This window comes from Lynx rufus, unplaced genomic scaffold, assembly GCF_022079265.1.
Source record: "Lynx rufus isolate CCGP_SWC_20201006 ecotype Redwood Valley unplaced genomic scaffold, mLynRuf1.p SCAF_4, whole genome shotgun sequence".
NCBI lineage: Eukaryota > Metazoa > Chordata > Mammalia > Carnivora > Felidae > Lynx > Lynx rufus.
The window spans coordinates 76,790,123-76,818,088 of NW_025814856.1; the positions used below are offsets into that span (position 1 = coordinate 76,790,123).

General features: G+C 45.8%; 1 protein-coding gene across 1 annotated transcript; it reads right to left on the reverse strand.

Annotated features, from left to right (window-relative positions):
• Window positions 1-100: 100 nt before the first annotated feature.
• Window positions 101-27,923, reverse strand: EPDR1 (ependymin related 1). Its single transcript, XM_047097127.1, has 3 exons — window positions 27,631-27,923; window positions 3,192-3,400; window positions 101-1,787 (listed from the first exon to the last, which is right to left on the reverse strand). The coding sequence occupies exons 1-3, from the start codon at window positions 27,921-27,923 to the stop codon at window positions 1,591-1,593; spliced, it is 699 nt and encodes a 232-aa protein (XP_046953083.1). The 3' UTR covers window positions 101-1,590.
• Between the last annotated feature and the right edge of the window lie 43 nt (window positions 27,924-27,966).

Sequence of the window (27,966 nt, forward strand, 5' to 3'; positions counted from 1 at the left end):
TCACTGGAAGCACGTTATTCATCAGAGCGGAGTTTGAACCCCCGAATAACCAAGAGAATCCACATATATGACAAGAGTAAATATATGAAAGAACACAAAATGCGATTAAATCTGTTTATTGAAATAAACTGTAGTACAGATTGGTTTCAGTATGTTATAGATGTCACACGTTTCTCCTACTAACAGATGATAGCCAGATGAAACACGATAGCAGAAGAATCTAGAATAATACATTTTATTACTGAGACTCTCCCCAGAGGTCAGCAAACCCAACCCAACCCTTGAACAGATGAGGAAACTAAGGACCAGACAGGCTGGCATCGTCCACTCTACAAATGTTTAGGGCACTGACCATGTGCCAGGCACTTACTCGGTGCTGGGCATAAAAAAGCTAACACCACGTGGTACCCGTACTCAAGGAGCTCGTAGCCAGGCTAGTGGGCAATAGTGTCCAGTAAGCAGGAAATTAACACACAGCCGAGGCAGTGTTGTGAGAACAGCGTGCTCAAGCTATCGGGGGCACCCGATCCAGGCTCAGGAGCAGCTCTCTGAAGGTCAAGTGCGAGCTGAGCTGGCAGGGATACAAGGAGCTCGTATAGACAAAGAGGTTGTGAAACAGTGCCCCGGGAAGGCCCGGGTGAGGGAAAGCACAGTGCATTTCGTTAACCCAAGGAGTTCAAGTACAAAGGAACTCCACTCCTGGATTTTGAAGACAGCAGTCTCCTGACTTCCAATTCGATGCTATTTGGAGAATACTATCCATCTTTCTAGGTCCCCTGACAAATATGTGGTGATTCGGCACATACATATCAATACTCTTGCATAGAAAAAAAGGAAGCATACGTGGCTCATGCTTACCCAGGTACAGACGTTAAGATTTTCAAACCCTCTTGTTTACAGTGTCTCTTGGAGGAATCATTACTTTGCATTACGGCCTCTCATTTCCTCCCCAAATTTCCATCAGTGGGGTCATGCCATAAAGCCCTTACGTCTGGAAGGGATTTTAAGGAATCACTTTGTCAGTGGCCATGGGAGCAGGAGGCGGGGCTGGGGGAGCAGTCACCACCCCGGTGTGGGCAATAAAGGAGCTGTTATCTGTAGAGCACATAAAAATTTATAGTGAAGCTGACCAAAATCGTCCTGCATTTTATTACCACCACGTGGCAGCAGTCCAGCAGTCCTCAGTCAAGTCAGTAGTGAAACACTCCTCCCTGCCAAGGCAAAGTGCTCCCGCGGACCCCCGCCCGTGCACGCCAGTGTGCTTGGATACACCTGAACAGGCAGAGAGCACACTTAAATGCACCTGCACACGCAGAAGCACACAGCGCCCGCACAGGCTGTGCACCTGTCTGAAACCCCAGGGTTGCCCTCTCTTCCCATTCCTGTCACCACACATTCTCCAGTCCACTCCCTTCTGTAAACAAAGCTTGAATCGTCAAAAAAATCATATATACAAAGAACCCCCTATCGATGTGCATCTTCCTACAATGATGACATTTATCTCCAGTGAAGGTTCTCGTTTCTCAAAAGCCTCAAATCCCTCTCGAGGTGGGGATGACGTCGGAGGCCACCACTTTAGTGCTCACGGGCTTACCAGGAGCAATCCTCACCCATCCTTTCCGGCTGGGCCATCTGGCAGGTGCTCGGTGGGGTAAACACCGAGGGGTCTTTAATACCCAGCTGTATGTCAAAAAACCGCGTGGACAATATCACACTGTAATTTTTGGTGAAGGTTTCCTGGACGGGATAGCAATCCTTGGCTGTATAAATGCCAATCCAGGTTTCATCTGTAAGAGAAAGAGAGGGTGACTTAAAAAAATTTTTTTTAATCTTTATTTTTGCAAGAGAGACAAAGTGTGAGCAGGGGAGGAGTAGAGAGAGAGGGAGACACAGAATCTGAAGCAGGCTCCAGGCCCTGAGCTGTCAGCACAGAGCCCGACGCGGGGCTCGAACTCACAAACTGTGAGATCAAGACCTGAGCCGAAGTCGGAAGCTCAACTGACTGAGCCACCCAGGCGCCCCCTGGGGGTGACTTTTTAATGTAGAAGGTAAGGCAAAATGCCTGTGTTGTTTGCTTTCTTTTTCTCTCGTGGGAAAATATACATAAAATTTACCATTGTAACTATTTTTAAGTAGTTCAGTGGCATTAAGTACGGCACTAGGCCATCACCACCTCCATCTCCAGAACTCTTTCATCTTCCCCAGTTGAAACTCTGTGCCCTTTGACACTAACTCCTCGTTCCCCTCCCCCAGCCCCTGGCAACCCCCGTTCCACTCTCTGTCTCAGGGAACGCGACTATTCTTGGCATCTCATGTAAGTGGAATTATATGGTAGTTTTCCTTTGCTGACTGGCTTATTTCACTCAGCGTAATGTCCTCAAGGTTCATCCACGTGGTAGCGTGTGACAGAATATCCTTCCTTTTTAAGGCTAAATAATACTCCATTGTCTGTTTACACCACGTTTCGGGGATTCATTTACCTGCTGGGGGACACTTGGGTTGGTTTCCACCATCTGGAGGAATTATTATTCATTCATTCATTGTCATTAAGTATGCTGCTATACACATGGGTGCACAAATATCTTCTTGAGTCCTTGCTTTCAGTTCCTTCGGATATACACTCAGAAGTGGAATCGCTAGGTCATATGCTAATTCTACGCTAAACTCAGCGGCGGGGATGGAGGGAACTGTTTTTGCACTGTTTTCGACTGTTTCCCGCAGGCACCATAAAGCCTGTGTATTCGAAACAGCTTCGGGGTGGGCATATGGAAACACCACTGAGAACAGCTTTCCGTCTATACGCAAGAGCAGACACTCAGAATGACAGGAGAAGATCTGGTCACTGTAACCTCAGGAAGTGATATGGGGACGCGAACGTATACCTTAGACAGACATCTGCGTCATAGATCTCAGGGTCATTAAACGTCAGAGCCAAGGCTAAGCCCGTAACAGCCAAGGTGGCAGAAAGGTACAGGTGGTGCTGGAAGGCAGAGGTGTTTCAAATGTGATGCGTATACCCTGGAGCTAAACCACTAGCAGATTACACAGGGGGCTTCAAAGCACATGCGGGGGGACATTAAACAATTTGATTAAGCTTGTCAATTTCCTTAACTACCTTCCTTAGTGAACTTAACCTTTTTTCCCATCATACTTTCTGGGACGCAGCACTTGGATAGTTTTTGAAGCCTTACATGATCTAGCTGACTTTCTGTCAGACCACTCCTGGACAGTGATCTGTTCCTGGGGTCCCCCTATGGAGTACTGGTCCTCAAAGGTGGCATTCTGAGGAATGTCTAGAGGGTCCCAGGGGTCCGTCAGGGTGATCTTGGAGCACTGCTTGGTGGCTTGTTCAATCTGAAACATCACTCCATCCTTATAGAGCAAAATATATTCAAATAATCTGAAAGACAGATACAGAGAGACCATATCAGGACTTTATTGTCAGTCGTCATGCCTTTTGTCAGCACACCGTCCAAAGGCCTGCAATATGAATTACTCTTGGAATAGAACAAGCAGAAAAAAACAGTTTGGCTTGCTAGGCACTTATTTATTTATTTATTTATGAGCACTAGACACTTTGATAACCTAAATACAAAATAATTAAAACTAAGAGTTCAAAACTGAATATTGAATAACTGAGCACCTATTATATGCCAGACTCTGTGCTTAGGCTACAAACATGGGGAAGACAGGGCCCTGGGTTAATGGCTGGTTTGTGGCATTGTAGCACAGGGACGCAGGAGGATTTGACCCTTGGCTTGGTTCAGTTCTCCTTGCAGCACTGAATTGGGCATTACCGGGGTGCCCTATGTAGGGCATCGAGAAGCCGCTGAGGTCAGACCACACACCTGTGCCCCACTGTCTCAACTGTCAGTCATGAGTAATGGGTTTCGGGGTGAGGCACAGCGGTGTGAAAATGGGGCCCTCCTCCCACATCTGGAGGAGGCTGAGACAAGCATGCAGAAGTTGAGGGGACCCCAGAACGACTGGTTTCCACACAGTTTGTCCACATGCTCTAGGCCTCGTCTCTCCTGCCGACGTGCACGCCCCATGTGTGGAGCGAGCCAGAGGTGTTCCCAGGCTGGGCCAGGAGTCTGCAGACGCGCCCTGTCTCCCAGCACACGGCATTGTCACCAATCCTGCGTCAATCTTAAAGCTAAGCAATCCTGGTGCTGGGTGAAGCCAACGGTGGGGGACGGGGTGGGGGGGGGCTTCCGAAATGTGTTTGATCGTCAGTCTGAGACTCGGGCCACTGCTGGTCCAGCAGAGTGAGACTGCAGGCCTTGAACTCACACAGTGAAGAGCCTACAGAGGGTGCTTTCGATGGGCAAATAAAAGACAACCAACATATTATCTGTGGTATGTGAGGCTCACTCCACATCACAGCCTCCGTCTGCCTCCAGGGCGAATGTTCGCCATCCCAAGTCCGAGCTTAAAAAGCATTTTCTAGAAAAACTATTATAAATGATCACTGTCTATGTGGTCAAAAAATAGTATCACTATTTTAGCGTTATGCTTCCGTTTTCTACCGAGCCAGTATGGAAATGTACACATGACCTCATTTTATAGATTTAGGTATATACTTACCCTGCTTCGTTCCAGGAAACACTTGAAATGGCTTATGAGGGTCAAACCCATGCGCAGACTTTTAGAAAATGGGAGTGATCACAGAAAGAAAAGGAAGTGTTCATTTGCTGCGACGGTGCTCCCATAAACGTGGAGCCAACCTCTCATTATAATACACATGCAGGGTTCACACCCTACTGAAAGCCCTTCGAAGGAGATGGGGTTGGACTGTCACTGTCTTCTCATGCCCAGAAAAATCCCTGGCACATCAGTCTAAACATTCGTGTAAGGAGCACAGACACCCGGGGTGCCTGAGTGGCTCAGTCTGTTTAGCGTCCGACTCTTGATTTCTGCTCAGGTCATGATCTCGTGGTTCCTGAGTTTGAGCCCCGAGTCAGGCTCCACACAGAGCATGAACTACCTGGGATTCTCTCTCTCTCTCTCTCTCTCTCTCTGCCCTCCCCAAGTTGCACATACTCTCTCTAAATAAATATTTATTTTTAAAAAAAAGGAGTACAAAGACATCCGTATCAATTTTAGAGCACTGTCCATTCATAAACACGGGACTCTGTACAGAGATCCTGTTCTATGATCCTCCCTGACAGCGGGCCCCACAGAACACCGTGTGCCCTCAGAGGTGACTGTCTTCTTTATTCTTCTCCTCACCATCAGCACCCACCCCTTGTGCCTTCCCAAGTCCCAGGCATTAGCCTAAACAGCCATTCGTCACTTTTGCTGAAACCCCGATGGCGTGCTTCTCAAAGCGTAGTGACTGCCCCCTGGAAGATACGCACCATGGGCGGGAGAGGTGTGGGGTCCTTCCTGAGAACAACCCTTAGCTCCCAAACCCACAGGTCGCAGAAGGTGGGAGCCTGGCAGCCATTCTGGCCATACATGGGCGGGCCCCCCTCCACGGAGCTTACGGGACCGGAGGTGAACGTCCCGCCCAGGGCAAGACCATCAGATCCTCATCCACAAACATGTGGAATTGCGCCTGCACAGGTCATATGTAAACTCAGAAGCTCTGGGAGGCTGTTTCCAACATGTGAATTGAGCAAGAGGGAAGAATGAAGCAGAGAGAGGCACCAGGAAGCGGGGATTCCAACAGATGGTCCCCCCTGGATGCATTCCTGTGTCCTCTGTTGTAATAAACTTTCCTTTCTTCTGCTTGGAACTTTTTGTGTGACTCATAACCAGGACTCATCTCTAAGATAGTTGAGGACTCCGTGGTTTCCACCTAGAGCCCTGGAGAACAGCCACTGGGACAGCTGTGTTGTGTGTCATGCGGTGTCATGGCGGACCCCTGGCCACCGCCGCCTGCCTGGGCAGCCACCAGCTGGGGAAGGGAAGGGGCAGCGGGAAAGGAATTCTGCCAGCCGCGCCATTGTCCCGAGGCCAGCTCTGCCCATACACACACAGAGGTAAAATTTAATTTCAAAATGAGAACTCTAGACTTGAAGGAATCGTTACAAAATGTTAACCTTTATTACTTCTGGGTGGTCTGAACACAGGTGTTTGTTACAGTGTTCTCTGTAACTTTTCTGCTTTCAAAATATTTAGTATTTTCAAAAGAGGCCATAATCTGATACCGAGGTTATGTTGACAGTGCCTTAAGTAAGACAGAAAATATTAATTCAACGGGGAACCAAATACAACCGTGTAACTGTTTTTTTGTTTTTTTGTTTTTCCAAATCCCATATGGGTAGAAAAGCGAGTACTGATCCATAGGAAGTTTTGGAAAAGAAGCTTTTCACAGTGCTGTTGTGGCTTGGGTGTTTATGGGAACACATTCATAGTTCAGACGTAAGGTTCTCCGTCGCAAATAGGATACAGGCTCCGGAGCCCGATAGAGCCATTAGGTCAAAATGCAGAGATCAGCCAGGGTTGAAATGAATCATCTGCCTGGGATGCTGTGCGGGTTATTACCTCCGGAGACCCAAAGGACTGACTGTCTTCAACAGAAACTCGATCCCGGGAAGCAAGATCAAAGCCTGGCTCTGAAGCAAAGGAAGTTGTAAGGATGGGAGTCACAAATGACACCCCCGGGGTGCAAGCAAGGTGAGGTGCTGGAAAGGGCTTGGAGGACAAGGCGGGCAGGCCAGGCCTGGGTCAACAACAGCCTGCAAACTCCTCCTTGCTGGCCAGACCCCAAGCAAAGCACAGTTCCCGGGAGGGCCCTGCCAGGCCTGGGCTGTGAGCGAGGTCAGGCCATCCAGGCCCGGCCAAGGGGTCAGCAGGCTGAGCTCTCACAGCAGCCTCAATGCAGACGCAGGGCCCAGGCAGGGCTCCATTCTGCCGCTTGCCTCGTGGGACCAAGGATTTTTGTTGCTTCTGACAAAATTCTCAGGCTACATTGACCATTTCTGTTGTTTCCTGAAAATCCATTTTCCTAAATATTAGCCTCTACCACCCACATGTTCTCCAAAACACTGAAAATCTGCAGAAGTTTTAGATCTTCTGAAAATGGATGTCTGGTTTTTGTAAAACTGATTCACATTCAAAGTAAAAAAAAAAAAAAAAAAAAATCCAAACAGTACAGAAATGGAAAATGAAGTAAAAATTGCCCAGAAACTCGAACTTACAGAAATAACAACTCTTTGCCTCTGTGGCTAAACATATAGTGATATTTTCACTTAAATTTCTTAAAATTGTGGTAAAATAGAACATAAAATTTACTATCTTAAGCATTTTTAAGTGCATAGTTCAACAGTGTTAGGTACATTCATATTGTTGTGCAACCAGTCTCCAGAATTCTTTTCGTTTTGCAAAACTGAAACTCTATGCCCATGAAACAGCTCCCCATTTCTCCCCCGCCCAGCTCCTGGCAACCACTCTTCCACCTTCTGTCCCTATGAACTTGACTGCTCTAGAGACTTCCTACAAGTGGAATCATTCAGTAGCTGTCCTTTTGTGATTGGCTTATTTCACTGAGGATAATGTCTGCAAGTTTCATCCATGTTATAACACGTGTCAGAATTTCCTTCTCTTTTTAAGGCTGATATTCCATTGAATGCATATAGCACATTTTGCTTATCCATTCATCTGTGGATGGATCCTGGGTTGTTTCCATCTTTGGGCTATTGTGAATGACGCTGCTATGAACATGGCTGTGCAAATATCGTAGGGAGTTTTCAATGTGTACTGGACACATTTTATACAAATGAGTGAATCTAATGTCTTTTTTAATGGGTGAATATAATGTTCTCTAACCTACACTTTACCTTAATTTTTTTTTTCAACGTTTATTTATTTTTGGGACAGAGAGAGACAGAGCATGAACGGGAGAGGGGCAGAGAGAGAGGGAGACACAGAATCGGAAACAGGCTCCAGGCTCCGAGCCATCAGCCCAGAGCCCGACGCGGGGCTCGAACTCACGGACCGCGAGATCGTGACCTGGTTGAAGTCGGACGCTTAACCGACTGCGCCACCCAGGCGCCCCAATTTTTTTTATTTTAATGTTTATCTTGAGAGAGAGAGAGAGAGAGAGAGGGAACGCAGGGGGGAGGCAAAGAGGATCCGAAGCAGGCTCTGCACTGACAGCAGCAGACCCAACGCAAAGCTCGAACTCACGAATCATGAGATTACGACCTGATCCAAAGTCGGATACTCAACCGACTGAGTCACCCAGGCAACCCTGAAATATTTTTTAAATGCAGAAGAATTGGAGGACTAGTACAATGATCACCTTTGTGTCTACCACTTAGATTCAATAATTGTTACATTTTGCTATATTTGCTTTTTCTAAATATTTGCCGAAAACAAGGACTTTCTGCTTTCTGGCCACACTACTACTATCACACCTAAGAAATTAAAATTCATTCCCAGGGGCGCCTGGGTGGCTCAGTCAGTTGAGCACCCAACTTCGGCTCAAGTCATGATCTCACGGTTCGTGGGTTCGAGCCCCACATTGGGTTCTGTGCTGCCAGCACAGAGCCTGAAGCCTGTTTTGGATCCTGTGTCTCCCTCTCTCTCTGCCCCTCCCTCGCTCGCGCTCTGTCTCTCTCTGTCTCAAAAGTAAATAAACATTAAAAAAATTTTTTTAATAAATAAATAAATAAAATTCATTCCCTAATGCCAGCTAATATCTGGCCCATATTCAATTGTCCCCCCAAAATGTATTTTAAACTCTTTTTTAAAAATCAGAATGCAGTCGGGGTGCCTGGGTGGCGCAGTCGGTTAAGCGTCCGACTTCAACTCAGGTCACGATCTCGCGGTCCGTGAGTTCGAGCCCCGTGTCGGGCTCTGGGCTGATGGCTCAGAGCCTGGAGCCTGCTTCCGATTCTGTGTCTCCCTCTCTCTCTGCCCCTCCCCCGTTCATGCTCTGTCTCTCTCTGTCTCAAAAATAAATAAACGTTAAAAAAATTTTTTTTAAAGTAAAAATAAAAAAAAATCAGAATGCAGTCAAGTCTCAAGCAATATATTTGGTTGTTACATTTCTACTGTCTTAAAAATCTGGAACACTACTATCTTTTTTATTTTTAATGTGGCCTTTGACTCTCTGAAGATTCCAGATCTGCACATATTCCCCATTCTACATTTTTGTCAGTTTCCTAATTTAACTTGTTCCTCTATATCCTGTCATTCCTCCAAACTAGACATGGATTCTAAAGTCTTGATGTGCTTTGGCTAAAGATTTTTGGAAAGAAATTGAGTGGGCTGTGTACCTGCTGGTTCATCACATCAGAAGACAGGCGATGTCCCATGCCACTATCAATGCTACCAACTCTCATCACCAAGTCCTGTCCTTACTCCAGATGCCTTCAGCATAGAGGTGCTTCCTTTCGCAGTTAGCAAGTAATTGATCAGTAATACTTGGTGAAGCTGGGGAACAGCCCATTAGCCAATAATTGTCACCTCATGGTTTTAGGTAAAACCATTTCCTGAATCAATTGTCGCTGGAGATTGGTAGATTGGTACCAATGGTATAACAAATGACATCTATCTATTTATCTATCAATCACCACCCAGGACGCAAGGATTTTTATGTACTCAATGCACGACAAAGTCATTATTCCATTTGATGCTCAAATTGTCCCAAGTTCCCTCAGTGGGAGCTGCTTCCAGCTGGTATTTGTGACTTTGATGTGTCCCCTTAGTGTTTGAATGCTGTGTATACATATGCATGTATATGTGTGTATATGTATGTGTATATATATATATATATGTGCCCGTGTATAAATATGCATGTATATGTGTGTATATGTATGTGTATATATGTATATGCTTGTGTATATATGTATATATGTTTATATGTGTGTATGTGTTTGTGTATATATGCACATGCATCACATGTGTGTTTCTGTACACACACACACACACACACCATGTTTTGCTTTAGTGATCTCCTACTCGTGATCACTTAGATTATTTCCACAGTTTGTTAATATTAACAAAGCTGAATATAAATTGGAGGTAAACCCTTTGGGCTTTCTCTGTTTACAACTCTATGAAACGTTTATAGACTGGAATTGTTGGATCAAATAAAATTCCCATTTTATATTTTACAAGATATTGTTTCCCAAAAGGAATTTTAACTGGATGTAGAGCTTCATTCATTTTTTTTTTTTTCATTAGAAAGGAACTGGCGGGCGGTGCCTGGGTGACTCAGTCAGTTAAGCATCTGACTTCCGCTCAGGTCATGATCTTGCCGTCTGTGTGTTCGAGCTCCGCATCGGGCACCTACTTCGGATTCTGTGACTCCCTCTCTCCGCCCCTCCCCTGCTCATGCTCTTTGTCTCTCTCTCTCTCTCAAAAATAAATAAACATTAAAACAAATTTTTTTAATTAAAAAAAAAAAGTACTGAAAATTTACCCAACTAAGAGCACCTGGGTGGCTCAGTCAGCTAAGCGTCCAACTCTTGGTTTCGGCTCAGGTCTTGATCTCCGGGTTTGAGAGACTGAGCCCCACACTGACAGCATGGAGACTGCTTAGGATTCTCTCTCTCCCTCTCTTTCTCTGCCCCTCCCCTGCTCTCTCTCTCTGTCTCAAAATAAATAAATAAACATTTTTTAAAAAGTTTGCCCAACTATACTAAGGCAGGGGAAAATCTTTCTGTCTAGTTCAGGATAAGGTTTACAGACAGCATGAACTGCACTGTAGAAAAAGCTGAGGTGAAGAAATCCAGGTTCCCAATCTCCTACTGGTGACCTGCAATCATAATTTTAATCTCCCTGTTTCTCATATATAAAGAAAGACCAAAAATTTGAAGCTCAAAGTATTTTTATGAAGATGATTTGAGACAGCAGACATAAAATTGTTACATAAATGCAAGGGATTATAGCTTTGTAGAAAAGTCTGGCAGTGGGTACGTTTACTATCACCCGTTAATGTTTAACAGGGAAACTACGCATTTGACTTGTGTACGTAAGACCAGATCGGCTGTGTAACAAAGAAGGTCTAGTTCATCCAGGTGGGGTGAAGGATGAAGGGGAGACCAATCTTGAATGCGATAGCGGACCCCTCTGTAGCAGCCCTGCAGGCATCTGACCCTTTCTCTCTTGCCTGCCTCTCAATATAGAGGTTGAGGAAGTACACTCATCTACTCACTTCCTTAGTTTCCCTTGGAGCTGGGGGTACAGTTGGTTCTGGCCTTGGAGATATAAAAGGAAGTCTGTTGGGTGAAGAAATGCCCTGGAGAGTTCTCTTTTCCCAAAAAAGCAGACTCCTTGTCCCGCTCTATGTCCTTCATTTCCTGTCTTTGAACATAAGGCTATAATGCTTGGAGTGGAGATAGCCATCTTAAAGCCATCAGGCAACAAGTCAGTGCGCCATCTTGCAACTCTGAGCCAACATTCTAGAGTAAATGGATGGAGGAGAACCAGGGGCCTTGATGATACTGTTGAGTTGGACCTAGGAACAAGTATCACCAGAATTCTAAGGTAAACTACAACCATCCTCATAGTTTAAACCCCCATTAGTCAATTTTCTGACACATGCAGCTGAAAGCACCCTAGATGAAATAAGTAAAATCCACTGCTTTATAGTTCTTATCTATCAGATGCTTTTTTTAACAACTCTCTGGGAGCCCTTCATTCCAGAATGAGCAGGGCCCAAGGATTTGGCTAATCCCAGGACCCACAATACCAGAGTCTGACCTGGGTGTGGAGAAACCTTAATAGCTACTGCCCGTACAGCCAGGAGGCAACTGTTTTTCTGTCTCGAATCAGAGTAGTCAAGGGGAAAAAAATACAGTCTGAGGCAGAGGTTACAGACTGGCAAATTCATCTGGCTGACACGTTATTAGCTTTTTCCTTTCTTTCTTTTTTTTTAACCAGATGAGAAAATACAAGGCTCAGAGAATAACTAAGTAGTAAATAATGTGCCGGGATTGGACTCCAGGTCTGATCTCCTATCAGATTCGTCCTAATTCACTAACACTGTGATTCTTCCCATCCACGTATAACTGCTTGGCCATCCAAGATATCTTAAATTACAGAAAAGGGAGTGTACAGATATTATATTGTGATTTCAAAAGGACTTTGGCTTTTATGGAAGAAATTGGACCAACTCTGGATTCGTTTAATATGCAATATAATATATTAGCAATTCATGCCAGCTCTGTGACTCGAGGCCGGAAGAATGGAGCTTCGGCCACTTGCCATTCTGGCGTGTACCGGGATTGAGTTACACCCTACAGTAATTATGAGACATAAAAGAAAAACGCTATTTCAAAATTGTTGTGTTAGACACAAACTCATTGTGTAGGCTGATACCAACCACATACAACAAAAGGAATATTAAATTACTTGAGAATGCAGCCCTAGGAAAAGTAAAATCAAAGAATAATTTTGCGTGCAATTTAAGAAGCTGTAAGGTGACGGGCCTCCACTGCTTGGATTCTAGTTCAAAAGAGGAAAAGCCTGCTCAAGAAATTGAAGCGGTTTTTTTTTTGCCCCCAAAAATATTTCAGGAGGAATACTGGCACAGGCATATATTCTTCCCGCTGATGGAAGATTATGAAAAATTATCATGAGACAATAGTTCCAGTTGTCTTTTTTTTTTCAACATTAAAAGAAAGATCCTCATTAGCACCAAGGTACCCATGTTGCCATGGTACATAGTGATTTCTGGAATTACGCATCAGAAGGTATTAAGAAGGTTGGGAGGGTACAAGGACAGTCAGGTTCATACCGTCAGCACTCTGCTTTTCAGTAGAAACTTATCAGTTGCCACTGTGTGTAAATATGAACACAGACATTCTTCCAGCTAACGTTAATGACTCTAAAATATAAATCTTATTTTTTACCTTCACTGGGATTTGGGATGATACTGAATTTAAGAAAAAAAAAGAATATGTGACCACAAAGATAGCTCTCTAATGAAAAACATGATTATCAAAATAGAAAATGTAGCAGAGATGATACAGAATACTTGGGCTATAGGAAACAAACAAACAACAGAACAGCACATTAAAAGGTATGATTCCAGAACTCTAGGAAAAACATAGGAAGGGATGAAAAGGCTAATGGAAAGGTAAGAAATCAGGGCGCCTGGGTGGCTCAGTCGGTTGAGCAACTGACTTTGGCTCAGGTCATGATCTCGCGGTTTATGAGTTCGAGCCCCGAGTCAAGCTCTATGCTGACAGCTCTGAGCCTGGAGCCTGCTTTGGATTCTGTGTCTCCCTCTCTCTCTCTGCCCCTCCCACACTCATGCTCTGTCTCTCTCTATCTCAGAAATAAAGAAACATTTAAAAAAAATTTTTTTTTAAAGTTAAGAAATCTGGGGGAACATGAGGCACCTGGGCGGCTCGGTTGGTTAAGCATCCAACTTGGGCTCAGGTCACAATCTCATGGTTTGTGAGTTCGAGCCCCGCGTCGGGCTCTGTGCTGACAGTGTGGAGCCTACTTCAGATCCTCTGTCACTCTGTCTCTCTCTGCCCCTCCCCTGCTCTCTCTCCTTCTCTTTCTTAGAAATAAATAAATATTAAAAAAAAGAAATTTGGGGGGAACAGACGTAAGAGAACCAATACATGTAAGTAGAGAGATATTCTAAAGGAACAAAGAGAATGTCTTCCCTCTTGCTTGGAGAGTATCAAGCCTCCAGAAACAGCAGATGAAATTTCCTCTAGAGCTAGACATAGCCTGGAGATGTTAATGATGTTCTAGGATAATAATAGAAACAACCAACAAAAATTAGGGCAGAAAAAAAATTATTAAAACTAAACGAAAATCAGTTTGGTATCAGACTTCTCTTCTAGAGCTCTAAATGCCACAGCAAATTTTAAACAAAAAAATACCATTATTACCCAATGAACTGCTTATTTATTTTGAGAGAGACAGAGACAGCATGAGTAGGGGAGTGATAGAGACAGAGGGAGAGAGAGAGAGGGAGAGAGGGAATCCCAAGCAGGCTCTGCACTGCCAGCACAGAGCCTGACACGGGGCTCGAACTCAGGAGACTGTGAGATCATGACCTGAGCCAAAACCAAGAGTCAGGTGCTTAAGTGACTAGGCCACCCAGATGCCCCTATTATCCAATGAATTGTATACACCCCAAAGTTACCATTATGCAAAATAGCAATAAGTAGATGTTCTCAGACATTCAAACTTTCTGGAAGTATACCATGGCACCAGTACCCTTGCAGAGGAAAATTAATTGAATACATTTTCTAGCTGACATAAACATGAATCAAAATAAAGGATTCAGGTAGATAAGAATATTAGCATAAAAGAAATTGCAGCGAATAATAAAAGGAATAAAATAATCTACGTTTCTTTTGTGGCAAAGCTACTTAGAAGTTTGTACAAACACTCACAAAATAAAAAGTCCTCTGTGCTTAACAAGTGAAGAAGTTGACGTTATAGAGGCTTGACTCAGCCTAGTGAAAGAAGGAAACACTAGAAACCATCCAAACACTTTAAATTCTTTTCGACATAGTGAGTGGGACCTAAGTAAACACACGTCCTTTACAAAAGAAATTGTGTTCTGGTGACAGAAAAGTGGATTCCCAAGTTTCACCCTCTAACTCCTTAGGGGAACTGAGACATCAAGAGGGTGGCTCCTTGGGGGTCCTCAGGGCAAGCCAGACAATACATGGCGCTGGGTGGGGCGGTGGGGGCGGAGGGGGGTGAGGGGGGATCATGATCCAAAATACAGTGTATGACAAAGGGGATGAGTAGAAGGCTCAATTCAGAGAGAGAGGACTCCCACATGCAGAAGAAACACATAAGCCACATCAGAACACGGCGCTCAACATGGCATTTCAGTGGATATTAAATCTGGAGCAGATTCTCTCCCCAGCACCTCTCCTCCCCAGAGGGTGAGCTGGTAAAACTGTCTACTGGTCCACTGCCCTGTTCCAACTCAGAGAACTCCATGGTTTCTTTGGCATCTTCCTCAGAGGAACATCTGCCTTTCACAACTTGATTGGATAATCAGCTCCTTGGTGAGACATTCTGGGAAGAAGGATTTATAATTCCTGGGAATATAAAATGTATCTCAGTAAGGGACTCGGTGAGGTGGTGGGGGTGGGAGGACTGTTTTAGAAGCTTTGGAGTCAATGCAGATGGTCTCGCTTACCACAGTCCTCCCTGCAAGTATTTTCAAGCCAACTCAGGAGGCCTGGCATTCATCAGGGGTGAACCTGGATGCCACGCCAACTAGCGTGGTAGTTCAGGGTGCCTCATACATTCCTCCTAAGTTACATCTCACCTGTAGCTGATGATGCTATGCCAGCCCAAGAAATTGATGTGCCCTTGGCCCTGTACCTCCACCATCTTCCCATCTGACAGCATCTTCCTTGGCAACTTCTGAGATGCTCCAGAACAGCAGGTTCTCCGGGTTCTATGATCTGAGTGTTTGAGTTCCTCCCCTAACCCTACCAAACTGATATTGAAAACCTAATGCCCAAGGTGATGGCAGGAGGACTGAGGTCTCTGGGAGGTGATTAGGTCTTGAGGGTAGAGGCTTCATGGATGGGATTAGTGCTCTTATACAAGAGGCCCCAGAGAGCTAGCTGGCACCCTCCACCATGTGAAGATACAACGGAAGGTCTACGACCAGAAGAGGGCCTTACCCAACCATGCTGGCACCCTGATCTCAGACATCCACCTTCCAGAACTGTAAACAATGAACTTCTGTTGCTTATCAGCCACCAGGTCTCTGGTATTCGTTACAGCAGCCTGAACTAAGACACTGTGGCAGCTTGGAGGGGTTACTTTGGTGCCTCCTCTCGGGCAAACTGACGGTTCTCACTCATTGGCAGAGCTCACACTCTGGAACTTTCCCAGTAGATCTAGCATCAGCCACAACAAAAGCAGCCTTCCGTGAATGGGGCAGCACAGCCTTTTTGTCCAGCGACAGCTGCCTCCTATTTAGAAGCCCTCTGTCCAAAAGCTTCTCCATTGTTTGGAGGGTCTGAGGGCCAGGGGGGCACCCTGCTGGGGGTCAGATTCCTCGCACGGCCCCTCCCTTCAAAGAGGCACTGCTTCTGAAGGAAGCCATCAGCGCTTGGGAAACTCTCAATGCCCATATGAGGGAAAATTCTCCAAAACTGGGACTGTGGAGCAAGAGAAACACTGAAGATAGTGTTTGATGAGGGAAGAGCTGGGGACTAGCTCATGGATGAAAGGAACCGGGAGGATCCATTTCTGGAGGTCCTGGTATGCTCTCCTAGGTGGGATCCACCTCAAGCCTGCTTACAGACCTTTTCAAAATATGGGTGGGCACTGCCATTTGGTGTCAAGAATTGTTCTGGACAAAAGAGATACATGATGTAGAATACGATAATTAATACACCATGAAACCATTCCATAAATCCACAAGTTGATTGTTAAACATGTAATCCTGAGGGAGAAGAAAATACAAATGCAGAATATTGGGAAGAAGAAAAGGATATTGATAGGTAAGGTGGAGTTGTTTCAGAGTTCGGAGAACATCACATACAAATGTATTAGGGTGATAAATGTAATCTTGATGAAATGGAAGATTTTCTAGGAAAATAGAAATAACCAAAACGAATGCAGAATGAAGCATACAATTAAATGAATAAATAACCAGAGGCGGGTAAAAAAACTCTTACAGAGGTCTAGTGAGATTTTAGATCTTTGATGTTTAAGAGATCAAAGAGTTACTTCTCCAAAAGGAGTTGGGTCCTAATGGTTTCAGGAATTAATGTTTTCCAACCTCAAGGCTATACAGCAATAGAGACATATAGAAAGCTTGCCAATTGTTTTATCATTTTACAAAGCTTTTTCTACATTAAAATACAGAAAGAAAATCAAAAACTAAAACACAAGCTGAATTGTGGCTGTGGATTAAAACCACATCTTAAATATTAGTGAGTCAAATCAGGCAGACTATTAAAAGACTAATACATAATGATAAATTAGAATTTACTTTAGGAGAGCCAAGTTGGTTTAACGTAAAGCAATCTATTTGTACAAACCACCAGGTTGGTGAAGTTTCATATCCATCCCAATTAGAATAAATTCTTTATAAAATAGGTCAGAAAAATATTTACTGAACATGATGGAGTGTCTTAGTTAAACCAACAGCCCGCAAGAGACTTACATGTAAAATTTCAGAAACAGTCACAACACAATGAGAGTCACTAGGGCTGTGACAGCACCACAGGCATGTCATTTTGCCCTTGTTTTTTCTTTATCATATTAGAAATCATTAAAAAAATTAATTAGGCTCCTGGGGCGCCTGGGTGGCTCAGTCGGTTAAGTGTCTGACTTGGGCTCAGGTCATGATCTTACTGTTCATGAGTTCGAGCCCTGCATCGGGCTCGCCGCTGCCAGCCCAGAGCCTGCTTTGGATTCTCTGTCCCCCCCTCTCTCTGCACCTCCCTTGCTCTCTCACTCTCTGTCAAAAATAAATAAACATTTTTAAAAATCTTAAAAAAAATAGCTGCCTACAGGCATGAGTGTGGGAAACATGACCACTCATATTCTGCCAGCTGAAATATCTGCCAGGTGGAACAATTTCTTGAAGGGCAAAGTCGTCACAACTTAAAAATGTGCAAATCCCTTTTCTATCATTTTCTTACCTAGGAATGTATCCAAAATGCGTTAAAAAATGGTACACGTAGAAGTGCACACAAATACAAGGTTATACATGTAGTAGTCTATATAGTCCTCCCTGCAAGTATTTTCAGGCAAACTCAAAAGGCCTTGCATTCATCATGGCTGAACCTGGACGCCTCGCCAGCTAGTCTGGTGGTTCACCATAAGTCATGGGTTCGTGGTTCATCCCTCCTAAGTTCCATCTCACCTGTAGTTGATAATGCTACGTGCACAATAGAGGGGAAAGATACATAACTATCCCATAATAAGGGACAGCTTAAAGAAGCTGTGTTCTATCCATTAGCTAGAATACCACACAGTCATCAGAAATGGTTCTGCTGGGGCGACTGGGTGGCTCAGTTGGTTGAGCATCCGAGTCTTGATTTTGGCTCAGGTCATGATCCCAGGGTCGTGGGATCATGCACTGAGCATGGAGCTTGCTTGAGATTCCCTCTCTCTCTCTCTCTGCCCCCTCCCCCACTTGCGCTCCCTCTCTTGCTCTCTCAAATAAATAAATAAACATTAAAAAAGAAAAGAAAGAAATGGTTCCGTTGATGGGTACTTACAGCATGAGAAACATGCACAGCATTTTGTTAAATAAAAAAAATGCAGACCATGTTTCCCTCTTAATTTCATACACAGGAGTAGGAAAAGAAATCCAGAAGCACATGCATCAGGGTTCTTAAGTCTATATGGCGGGACTACAAGCAATCTTTACTCTCTTTATTCTGCTCTTCTGTGTTGTCTAGATTTTCCACCATGAACACGTATAACGCTAGTCGTCCCAAAGCCATCAAAACGGTGTTTACTTGCTCAACACACATTAACTGAGTCTTATGATATACCAAGCACTTCCAGGTGCCGGGGTTTGGGTGATCGGCCAAACCAATAAAGTTCTCTCACTGGCGGTGGAGAGATGGACAATAAACACCAAATGAACTGACCAGACGATGTCACACAGGGATCACGCCCCGAGGAAATCAGAACAGGATGTGACGGAGAGTGGCTGGTGGGGGGCGTCGCAGAAGGTCCCTCTGAGGAGATGGTGAGCTGAGACCCGAAGGAGGAGACGCCAGTTCAAAGATGAGAGAAGGGGACTAGTCTGTATGGATGAGCTTGCCCAGTGTGTTGTTCAGTGAAAATAAGCCTGTTGTGAAACAGTATGTGCTATGGTATGCGTGCTGGGCATCTAAAAATCTCCTAGGCTATTCGGAAGATGTAGTCTTACTGGTTGAGCAGTTATGGGTAACTTTTTTCCTCTTTGCTTATCCTTCTACAATAGATATGTATGTCACCGTTGTTAGTCATCCCCTCATTCAAGTATTCCCCCCAAAATCTGATTCTGTGGTGCTAGAGATACAGCAACAACCCAAGCAAAAGTCCTAACAATGGAGCCTTGTTTGGGGCAAGGGGAGGCAGAGGAGATGAGAAAACAGGTTGAAAAAACATTAAATAGTAAGTCAGATAGCGGTAAGCATCTTGAGCATGTGAGGCAGTGACGCGGAGTGTAGGAGAATGTTGGCAGGAGAGACCGTCGAATTTGGGAAGGGGCCATGCAGCTTTTTAGGGAAAAGGCCTTCTGTGCACAGGAAACAACAACACAAGTGCCAGGAGCGGGGGAGCGAGCTGGCAACCAGGGGAGGCTGTAGGACAAGGTCAGGGACAAGGGATGGAGGGGGTGGGGAGCAGACCCCTTAGGGCGGCCAGGCCCATGTAAGGACATTTACCCTCAGACACAGAAAGGCATTGGAGGGTTTTGATCAGACAAGCGATATGATACAATATTTTTAGCAGAATCATCATTCAAAGCTGGTGTGCTGAGAACAGAAAGGGGGCAAAGGTCGAAGTAGGTGGACCCATTAGGAGCCTAGTGCCAAAAGCCCAGGCAAGAATGATGAGGGTTTGACCCTCAGGATGGTAGCGAACATGTGGTCAGATGGTGAGTCTCTATCAAAATTAGAGTCAATAGGATTTGCTTTATGGATTACTTGTGGCATGTGGGAGAAGAAGAAATCAGAGATGGCCCTAAGAGCTGGTCCTGAGCAAATGGAGTTGCAGTTAGCTGCACTTTAGAAACCTGCAAGAAGAATGATTTTTTTTTTTAATTTTTTTTTTCAACTTTTATTTATTTTTGGGACAGAGAGAGACAGAGCATGAAAGGGCGAGGGGCAGAGAGAGAGGGAGACACAGAATCGGAAACAGGCTCCAGGCTCTGAGCCATCAGCCCAGAGCCCGACGCGGGGCTCGAACTCACGGACGGTGAGATCGTGACCTGGCCGAAGTCGGACGCTTAACCGACTGCGCCACCCAGGCGCCCCAAGAAGAATGATTTCTGATTTGCTTGTTTGTTTGTTTTCAGGGAAGGCATCGGTGTGGAGTATGCTGAGTCTGAGATGATGGTGAGAGATCCAAAGGAAGAGGTCAACTCAGGATTTGGATATAAAGGTTCAGGGGAGAGGACACAGGACTCACGGGGGAACTCAAGGCTGGAGACACACGTGTGGGAGTCCTCCGTGCAGAGATGCCATCTGAAGCCATGACCTAGCTGAGGGCACCAACAGAGGGGTGTAGACGGATAAGTAAAGGGAAGGAGGGGCACCTGGGTGGCTCAGTCGGTTAAGCGTCTGACTTCAGCTCACGTCATTATCTCACGGTTTGTGGGTTTGAGCCCCGCGTCGGGCTCTGTGCTGACAGCTCGGAGCCTGGAGCTGCTTCGGATGCTGTGTCTCCCCCCTCTCTCTCTCTGCCCCTCCCCCACTGATGCTCTGTCTCTCCCTGTCTCTCAAAAATAAAACATTTAAAAAATTGTTTAAGAAAAAGAAAAAAAGTAAAGGGATGGAAAGCCTGTGCCCTGGGACATTCTACCATCAATGGTCTGCAAGAAGGGGAGGAAGAGCAAAGGGAACTGAGAAGAAAAGGAAATGACGTAGAAGAAAGGACACCGGCAGAACGTGGGGTCCTGAAGGCCCTGTGAAGAAAGATATCAAAATGGAGGAAATGAGCACCGTAAAAGGAGGACTGATAAAAGATCATTCGATTAGTAACGTGTTGCACTTGAGCAGAGCAATCTCAGCAGAGGTGTGATGCTCTAAGTTTGGTCAGAGGGGGTTCAAGGGAGCAGCGGGGAGAGGGTGCAAAAATTGGACTTAGCGTGAGATTTGCTAAGCATGGAGCATGGTGTTTCAGCTGGTGGGATAAAGAGAGGAATTTTTTCTTTAAAGATGGGTAAAATAAAAGAAATTATAAAGGGGAAACTAGAAGATTTTTACTGGAATTGGGGAAATAGAAGACAATCCCATTCATTCCAGGAAAAACAAACCACTAATTGGTAGAATATTTTCAGATCTTCGGGCACTGTGCCCCCGACCGCCATCTTCGAGGGCAGAATCAGGAAGAAACAGCTCAAGGTTGACGGAGAGAAGTAAAGACGCTTTCACAAAAGTTGGGGGACCACCTCCGGCTTCTAGTTATAAGTTGGTCTTGCACCCCACCAGCCCTGTTACTGTGTGGGGCTTGTCTTCCTTGGCACTAAATGCTCCTCACTGCCTGCTTCTCCTTTGCCTCCCAGCATCAACTCTCTGAAATCCAGGGTCAACACACCCACTGAATTAAGACTCAAAGCAAACTTTACAGGCTTCCAAGAACATCTCTTCCTTGAAGAAAAACTCACTTTTGCAAATCAGCATGGTTTATTTTCGAGGATCAAAAGGCCACAAGCAGTCAGACTTCCTGAGCTAATAATAAAAGAAAATGCTGGCTCTTGATCTCAGCAGAGAGCAAGAGGAGGGAATAAAGGCAAAAAAGAGTCATTCTGAAATTCTGAAAGGCCTCATCTATGCAAAACAAGGTTGGTGATGAAATAAATCCACAGAGCCCTTCATACGAATTTACCTCCCCCAGCCACACAGAAGCATTCTGAGGATTTACAACCATACCACCCTGAGAAATCCAAAAGAAGGCAAACATATAAAAAAACATAAACTGATCTTTGCCTTCCCCTCGTTCAACAATGTCGTCTAAAGTCACAAGGGAGGGCCAAGCAAGAGAGCCATCTGCATGGCCCGGCCTAGGGTGCAGAGTCCAGTGCGGTGAGGAGGGCACCCATGTCGGGAAGGGACATCACAGCAATGCACCATCAGTGACCTACTCCAACTGAATAATGGGAGCCAGTTTTCTCTGACAAGGGGCCTATGAAAACAAACCATGTGATAGCGGGGTGGAACTGAAGGTTCTAGGCAAATACATATAAGGATCAGAACCGGAAGCTTAGCAACGTATGTACATGTAAATCTATGTGTATGTGTATGAGTGAGTGACTGTGTGTGTGTGTGCATGTGTGTGTGTTCAAATCTACATCCCCTTCCTTTGTCCACTGAGAGGGGTCTGGGAGCACAGCCACCTAATAGCCATGAGCATAATGAAAGCAGAAATCTTGGCACCCAAATATTATCCTCCAGTAAAAGTAACCAGAGCTTCTTGAGAAATGGCTCAAATCTTGGCTTATTCCAAGATTCTAGCAGAGAGAGTACAGATGGTTTGGGGATGTCTTATGGTGGCAAAAAAAAAAAAAAAAAAAAAAGCAAAAAAGCAAAAAAAGTGCTCAAAGAATGAGAGGTGCTTGTTAAAAGAACATAAAAGGCAACTTAGAGCGGTGCCCACTGGCCAGATCTGGGACAATGTGAACATCAAACCAAACAATGAGAGCAAATGCATTACAGTGAGAATCCTTGAGGGTGTGGTGATATACGTAAGTGAATAAATTCGGTGTCATGAAAAATGGGATGTGTATGTACATGGTTTTAAAATATCTCCCTACAAAATACTTATTCATTACAAAGTGAAAAGGTGTTGCTTGACACTGAAGAAACTTTGCAGCCATCAGTTAACCAAGTGACAAGCGATCAAAGAGAACCAAGTGATCACAGGGTACAGCAAGAACAGAGTACTACCTCTGTGATACTCCTGCCGCGGGTGAATAACTAGAATATCAACGTAAAGAAACTTTCAACCAAAAACCCAAATGTGAGGAACATTCTACCAAACAACTGGTTTGTCGTCAAAGTGCAAGAAAGACCGAGGAACTGTTCCAGACGGGACACCTAAATGCAACGCTTGAATAGAAACTGGGTCCTTTTTGCGATACACAACATAAAAGAACAACTGCATTTCAGATGGTAGAAATGAATCCGTGTTAATTTCCTGATTCTTAGGGCTGCGTTGCAGTCACGTGGGAGAATATCCTTGTTTGCAGGAAATCATGCTGAAGTATCTGGGGGTCGTGGGGATATCAAGTGGGCCACTCACTCTCAAATGATTCAGGGGGAAAAACTGGCTGTGTACTATCACTGTGACCTTTCTGTAAGAGCGGGATGGTTGCAAAATAAAATAAAATTCGATATTTGGAGGGAAAAAAAAAACCCTTATCCTGTTGTTGAAACACAATGATCGTTGGAGTTACCTGGTGTGATAACAGCCTTTGGAATTAATCTTTCAAAGCAGATACGTGGAGGAACACTCTGGAAGCAGTGCTATTCATGCCCTGGTGTACTCGGGGCTCCCACGCAGAGGAGAGCCTTCTGAGTTTGCAACCAAAGCATTTAAGGGTGGCCCCTCTTTCCTCTACCCATTGAACACAGGTATAGGTGAAAAAGAGAAGAAAGAAAAAGCATTTTGGTTTTATCTACACAAAGGGACAAGCTGAGAAAAAAATTAGAATCCATGTCAAGTTCATTGTATCATGGTAGAAACAGGAATCAGCCTGATGTAATAAAAGCACGATTAGTATCATTAAATCATTAAATGATTAGTATCATTTAATCTCCAAGGACGAAGGCCTAAGAGTATTTAGTATAAACATTATAGATCATTAAAATTAAATTCAAAGATGAAAAGCTGATATCCTGAGAAGTAAGGGATCGCATTGCAAGTGGTGAAGCCAGGGCTAGAGGCCATGTCTGGCAACCCATGACTTTCTCACTGCATGTCCGTGCTCTCTACACAACACTATGTGGCTTTCTCTAAAAATACAAAACAGAAATGATATTCTGCTCTCCAAGAATAGAATTCTCAGGGAAAACTGAGACTGGCATGAACTGATCAGAATTTGAATGAGAATCTATTTTCTTTTCATCTTTTACCCGTCCCCCCACCCCGCCAAAATCCCTGAACCTGTAGGACTGGTAGTCAAATAGTCTTCTAAGATATGATATGATCCCTACCACACCCAGGCATATTCTCTTAACCCCTCTCTGCTCACTCTGTATCAGTAGCACCATTAATTCCAACTGCCAAGCCACCATTTTGTAAGTGGGCGCGGTAAGCTACTGGTGGCCCAACAAAATTCATTCAGTATCCCACACTGCTTCTTCCACAAAATTCAACACATTCGCTGAAATATGAAAAAAATCTTCTTTCTTTTCCTGGGTCTTCCAGATGTAATACTTGTGACTTTAGCCAAGGAGTCAGGAAGGATTGTTGGAAGCAGAAAACAAAATAGTATCAATTACTAATATTTCCCATTCTCTGCTGAGGCTGTCTTATCTGAAGCTTATAAAGTTGTTTAATCTTTTCCATCATCTCAGGGAAAAGAGAGCCTGGAAAATCCTAGTCATTCCACAGTAACTATCAGTGGGATTTTCCATAACTATCTGGATGCAAAATAAAAATCTTAAGAAGTTGATCCAATTCTAAAACTTACTTCTCAGCTTACTAATAAATATGAAGAGACAACCCATCCATATTTTCTTCAAATAACATCTGGTTTCTTGGCCGGACTGCTAATACCTGAAAAAGTTTCTGAGTTTATTCCAGCAAATCTACATTTAAAGAGCTTAAAAATGCATTTACGCACTTAAACATTCTTTTCTACATCTGACTTAAGGCCAGAGATGGGACTGTGAGACGGAACCTCGCCAGGAAACTGGGAAGATGGGGAATAAAATTGCCTTCTAAAGACTAAACTGTGAAATCAACAATTGATAGGTCAGGACAGAGAAATAAGAAATCACCGCATGGGGACAAAAACCTCTAGGCCAGCAAGATTTGGCTGCAACCCCACTAAAGACATAACACACACACATAAAGGCTATAGTAATCGATCATGGAGTCAAAGATGAAGAAAGGTTGCTAAGACAGCCTGAGCAGTACTCACCAAGACTCCATGCGGAGTGGAGGGAGTCTGGACCAGCAGGGCTGGGGTAGCAGAGAACCAGTGACAAGACATCTGTCTGGTGGAAATGAACGCATCACTTAATCTCAGCCCCATTACCCTGGGCTGGCCTGTCTCCTTCAGGATGGAAAGCTCAACATTGCACATACAGCCTGGCCTGGAGCAAGCAATCATTAGATTCAGTGACTTGGCTCCCACTTTTTGCTCACAACCTCCTGATTATAATTTGGCTTGCCTACAGGGAGAGAATGACCTCGTCTTGTGGATCTGAGCATTCTGGCCCCCATGCCAGCCATAGCACTCACTCAAATATACGTTTTAGCTGTTAAGCCTGCTTCCTGTGAGTCAGCTCCCAAAGGAAGGGCCCTTGATCAAGTTTCTGAGCCCACGGGCTGGCAGCGAGTCTCTGGGCCAGGGTCAATTGACCAGGCGGGCCACGTACAGCTGCAGCCACGTACTGAGCACCTGGTATGTGTCATACACTGTGCCGTGTGCTTTACGTACTTGAACTGGTTGAAACGCCAGGACACTCCAGTAAATTAGACACCACTGATATTGCCATTTGGTAAATGAAGAAACTGAGGCTCACAACGCTTTAGCAATTTCCCCCAAAGACCCACCTCAGGACGCTTGCACCCCACCCAGCTTTATCCAACTCTGAAGCTTAACCTCTTACATGGTGAAAATACTACCTCTGGGGGAATGGACCCTTACCCTTCTCCTGGTCACACTACTCTGCTTCAGCAGTGTGCTCTGGGCCATTCCAGTCCGGCTGCAACACAACCTTGTTCATCAATACACCACTACTGTGCCAGCCTGCCCATCAGGGCGCTAAAGGTTAGTGATTTCTCCTGGATCAGAAGCGCACAAAGCCAACCCTATCTCAGTGAACCGCGCAGGTATCTCTTGCATGCCATCAGAAGCCAAAAATGGCCGCCTCTCCTTGACTCTCCTCTCTCCTCACCTCCTCTGTGGGTAAACCCCTTCCATACTTTCCTAACGAGTCTGCTTCTCACTGCCTCCATGGCCGCTACCCATTTTCCACCTGGACCTCGACCAGAGTCTCCTAGATCACGTGTTTGCCTCCACTCTTGCTCTCCTTTATTCGAAACCATATGCCCAGTGACTAGTCCGTAACGCAATTATGACATTCCACTGTTCGAAAATCCTTCAGTGGGTCCCAACCTCTCCACATCCTCTGTCTGCAGTACTAACAGTGATCCGTCTGCAGTTCTTGGAACGCATCCAGCCCTGTGTGCTCCAGAATGTCCCGGAATATACCCGCAACCCCACCCCACCCCACCCTACCCCCCCCCCCCCGCCCCCGGCAGTCTTCCCTTCTCCGGTCACTGGCACTGGCTTTGAGACTCACTCATGCTTTAGCTCCCACAGGGAGCCTGGGTTAGCTGCCCATCTATATATCCTTCATCTCACCGAGTGGAAATTTTCCTCGTGTGACTCCAACCCCGGACTGTGACCTCCCTGAGGCCCAGGACCCGCGCTGTTTGAACAAAGTGCTTGTCATGAAAAAAATGCACGATGAATGAATGAGAGCCTGGTAATATAGCACAGGTATCAGAAACCACCCAGCTTCCTCGAGTCCCAGCTGTTGGGTCTTGAAAGAAACATGTTGAATCTCCCTAGACCTCAGATTCTCTGTCTATAACACAGAGATCCATAAAGCTTCCACCGGTAAACTGTTGTAAGGTATATAATAAACGCTCAGCACTGTGCCAGGTATATAATAAACGCTCAAACATTGGTTGTTGCTACTATGTCCTTTGAGACGGAACCAGAATGTTCTTTAAAGACCTCAGAGATATTCCCAGGCCCCCATGGTGACTCAGCTGCTCCAGATCTCCTCAGGACTCATGTTTTACCTTTCCAGATGCATTAGCTCCCATTCTCGAATATACTGCTCTGAAAGGTTCTGTTCCCTCGGTACTTCCTTCAAGATTTGCCCCAGATCTTACTGCTCTGGGCCCTTAAACCATGGAGGTCACATGCTACCTCCTGATCATGCAAATGCCACACAGGGGGGCCCGCATAACCCCCCCCCACACACACACACACACGAATTTCCACAGGAAAGCTGTGGAGTTGACAGGTGGTGATCCCAAAATAGAAATCAGGTCTTAAAGGGGGCAGGAGCAACAGGAGGTCTCAGGAAGAGGACGTCCATTGTCGCAGCAGACGTGGAAAGGTGAATCATGGGACCAATGGCCTTGAAAAAAAAAATGGCATCGCTCCTCCGTGGAATATTGTGCAGCTAGTAAAAATAGCTCGGCGGGGGGGGGGGGGGGGGCAGCCAATAAAATGGCAAATAAGAACCCGTAAGTGAGCTTATATAAAGAAAGCTCATGGTTTCTAATCACAGTGTGTGAAACTTGCTTTAGAAAAATTTAACGAAGTTGACCAAAATGTCAATTGTTGTAACGGGGTGATGATACTTTGATTCCCCACACCTTTTGCAGTGCTGCCCTATGCTTTTAAAATGGAACAAGAATTCTTAAAATATACACATCCTGCGCGCCTCCTTCGCAGATGGCTCCTGGAAGAGAGGAGATAGTGCAGGTGACACGCCCTAGGCTGAAGGGGGCTCGGAGAGCCTGACTCAGCAGCGTGCGGACCGGGGCGAACCTGGGCCCCGGGACGCCGGGATGCGATCCCGCCCCTGCCTCCTTGCTCACCCACCACCGCCCCGCTAGGGATCTCAGAGCGCAGTGGGGCCAGCCCTCCTCCCAGCCCCCCGAGCGGGCTGGCCCCGGCCACCCTCCCCGCGAAGTTTCTCCTCGGTAAGAGGGAGGCGCCGCCAGCGGCTGGAAATCTAGCGGCCCGACGCGGCCCCCCCGACCTCGCCCCCGCCGCCCGTCCCGCGTCCCCCGTACCTCTTGCAGGGGATCAGCGCCTTGCGCTCGTCCAGCACCCGCACGCGCTGGTTGAGCCCGTCGTAGGAGAGGAGGGCGCGGCTGTTGCGCCCGGTGCTCTGCCGGTACAGAACCTGGCGGCCCTCCCACTGCTGCGGCGCCTGGCACGGGCGCGGGGTCCCCGGGGTCCCCGGGGCGCCCCCGGCCCCCGCCCCCAGCGCGCAGAGGCCACCCAGCGCCCAGATCCAGAGGCCGCCCCGCAGCCAGGCGCCCAGGGCCCCGCGGGCCACGCGGAGCGGAGCGCGCCCCAGCATCGCCGTCCGCCGCGCTCGCCGCCCCCCCGCGACCGAGGGCCGG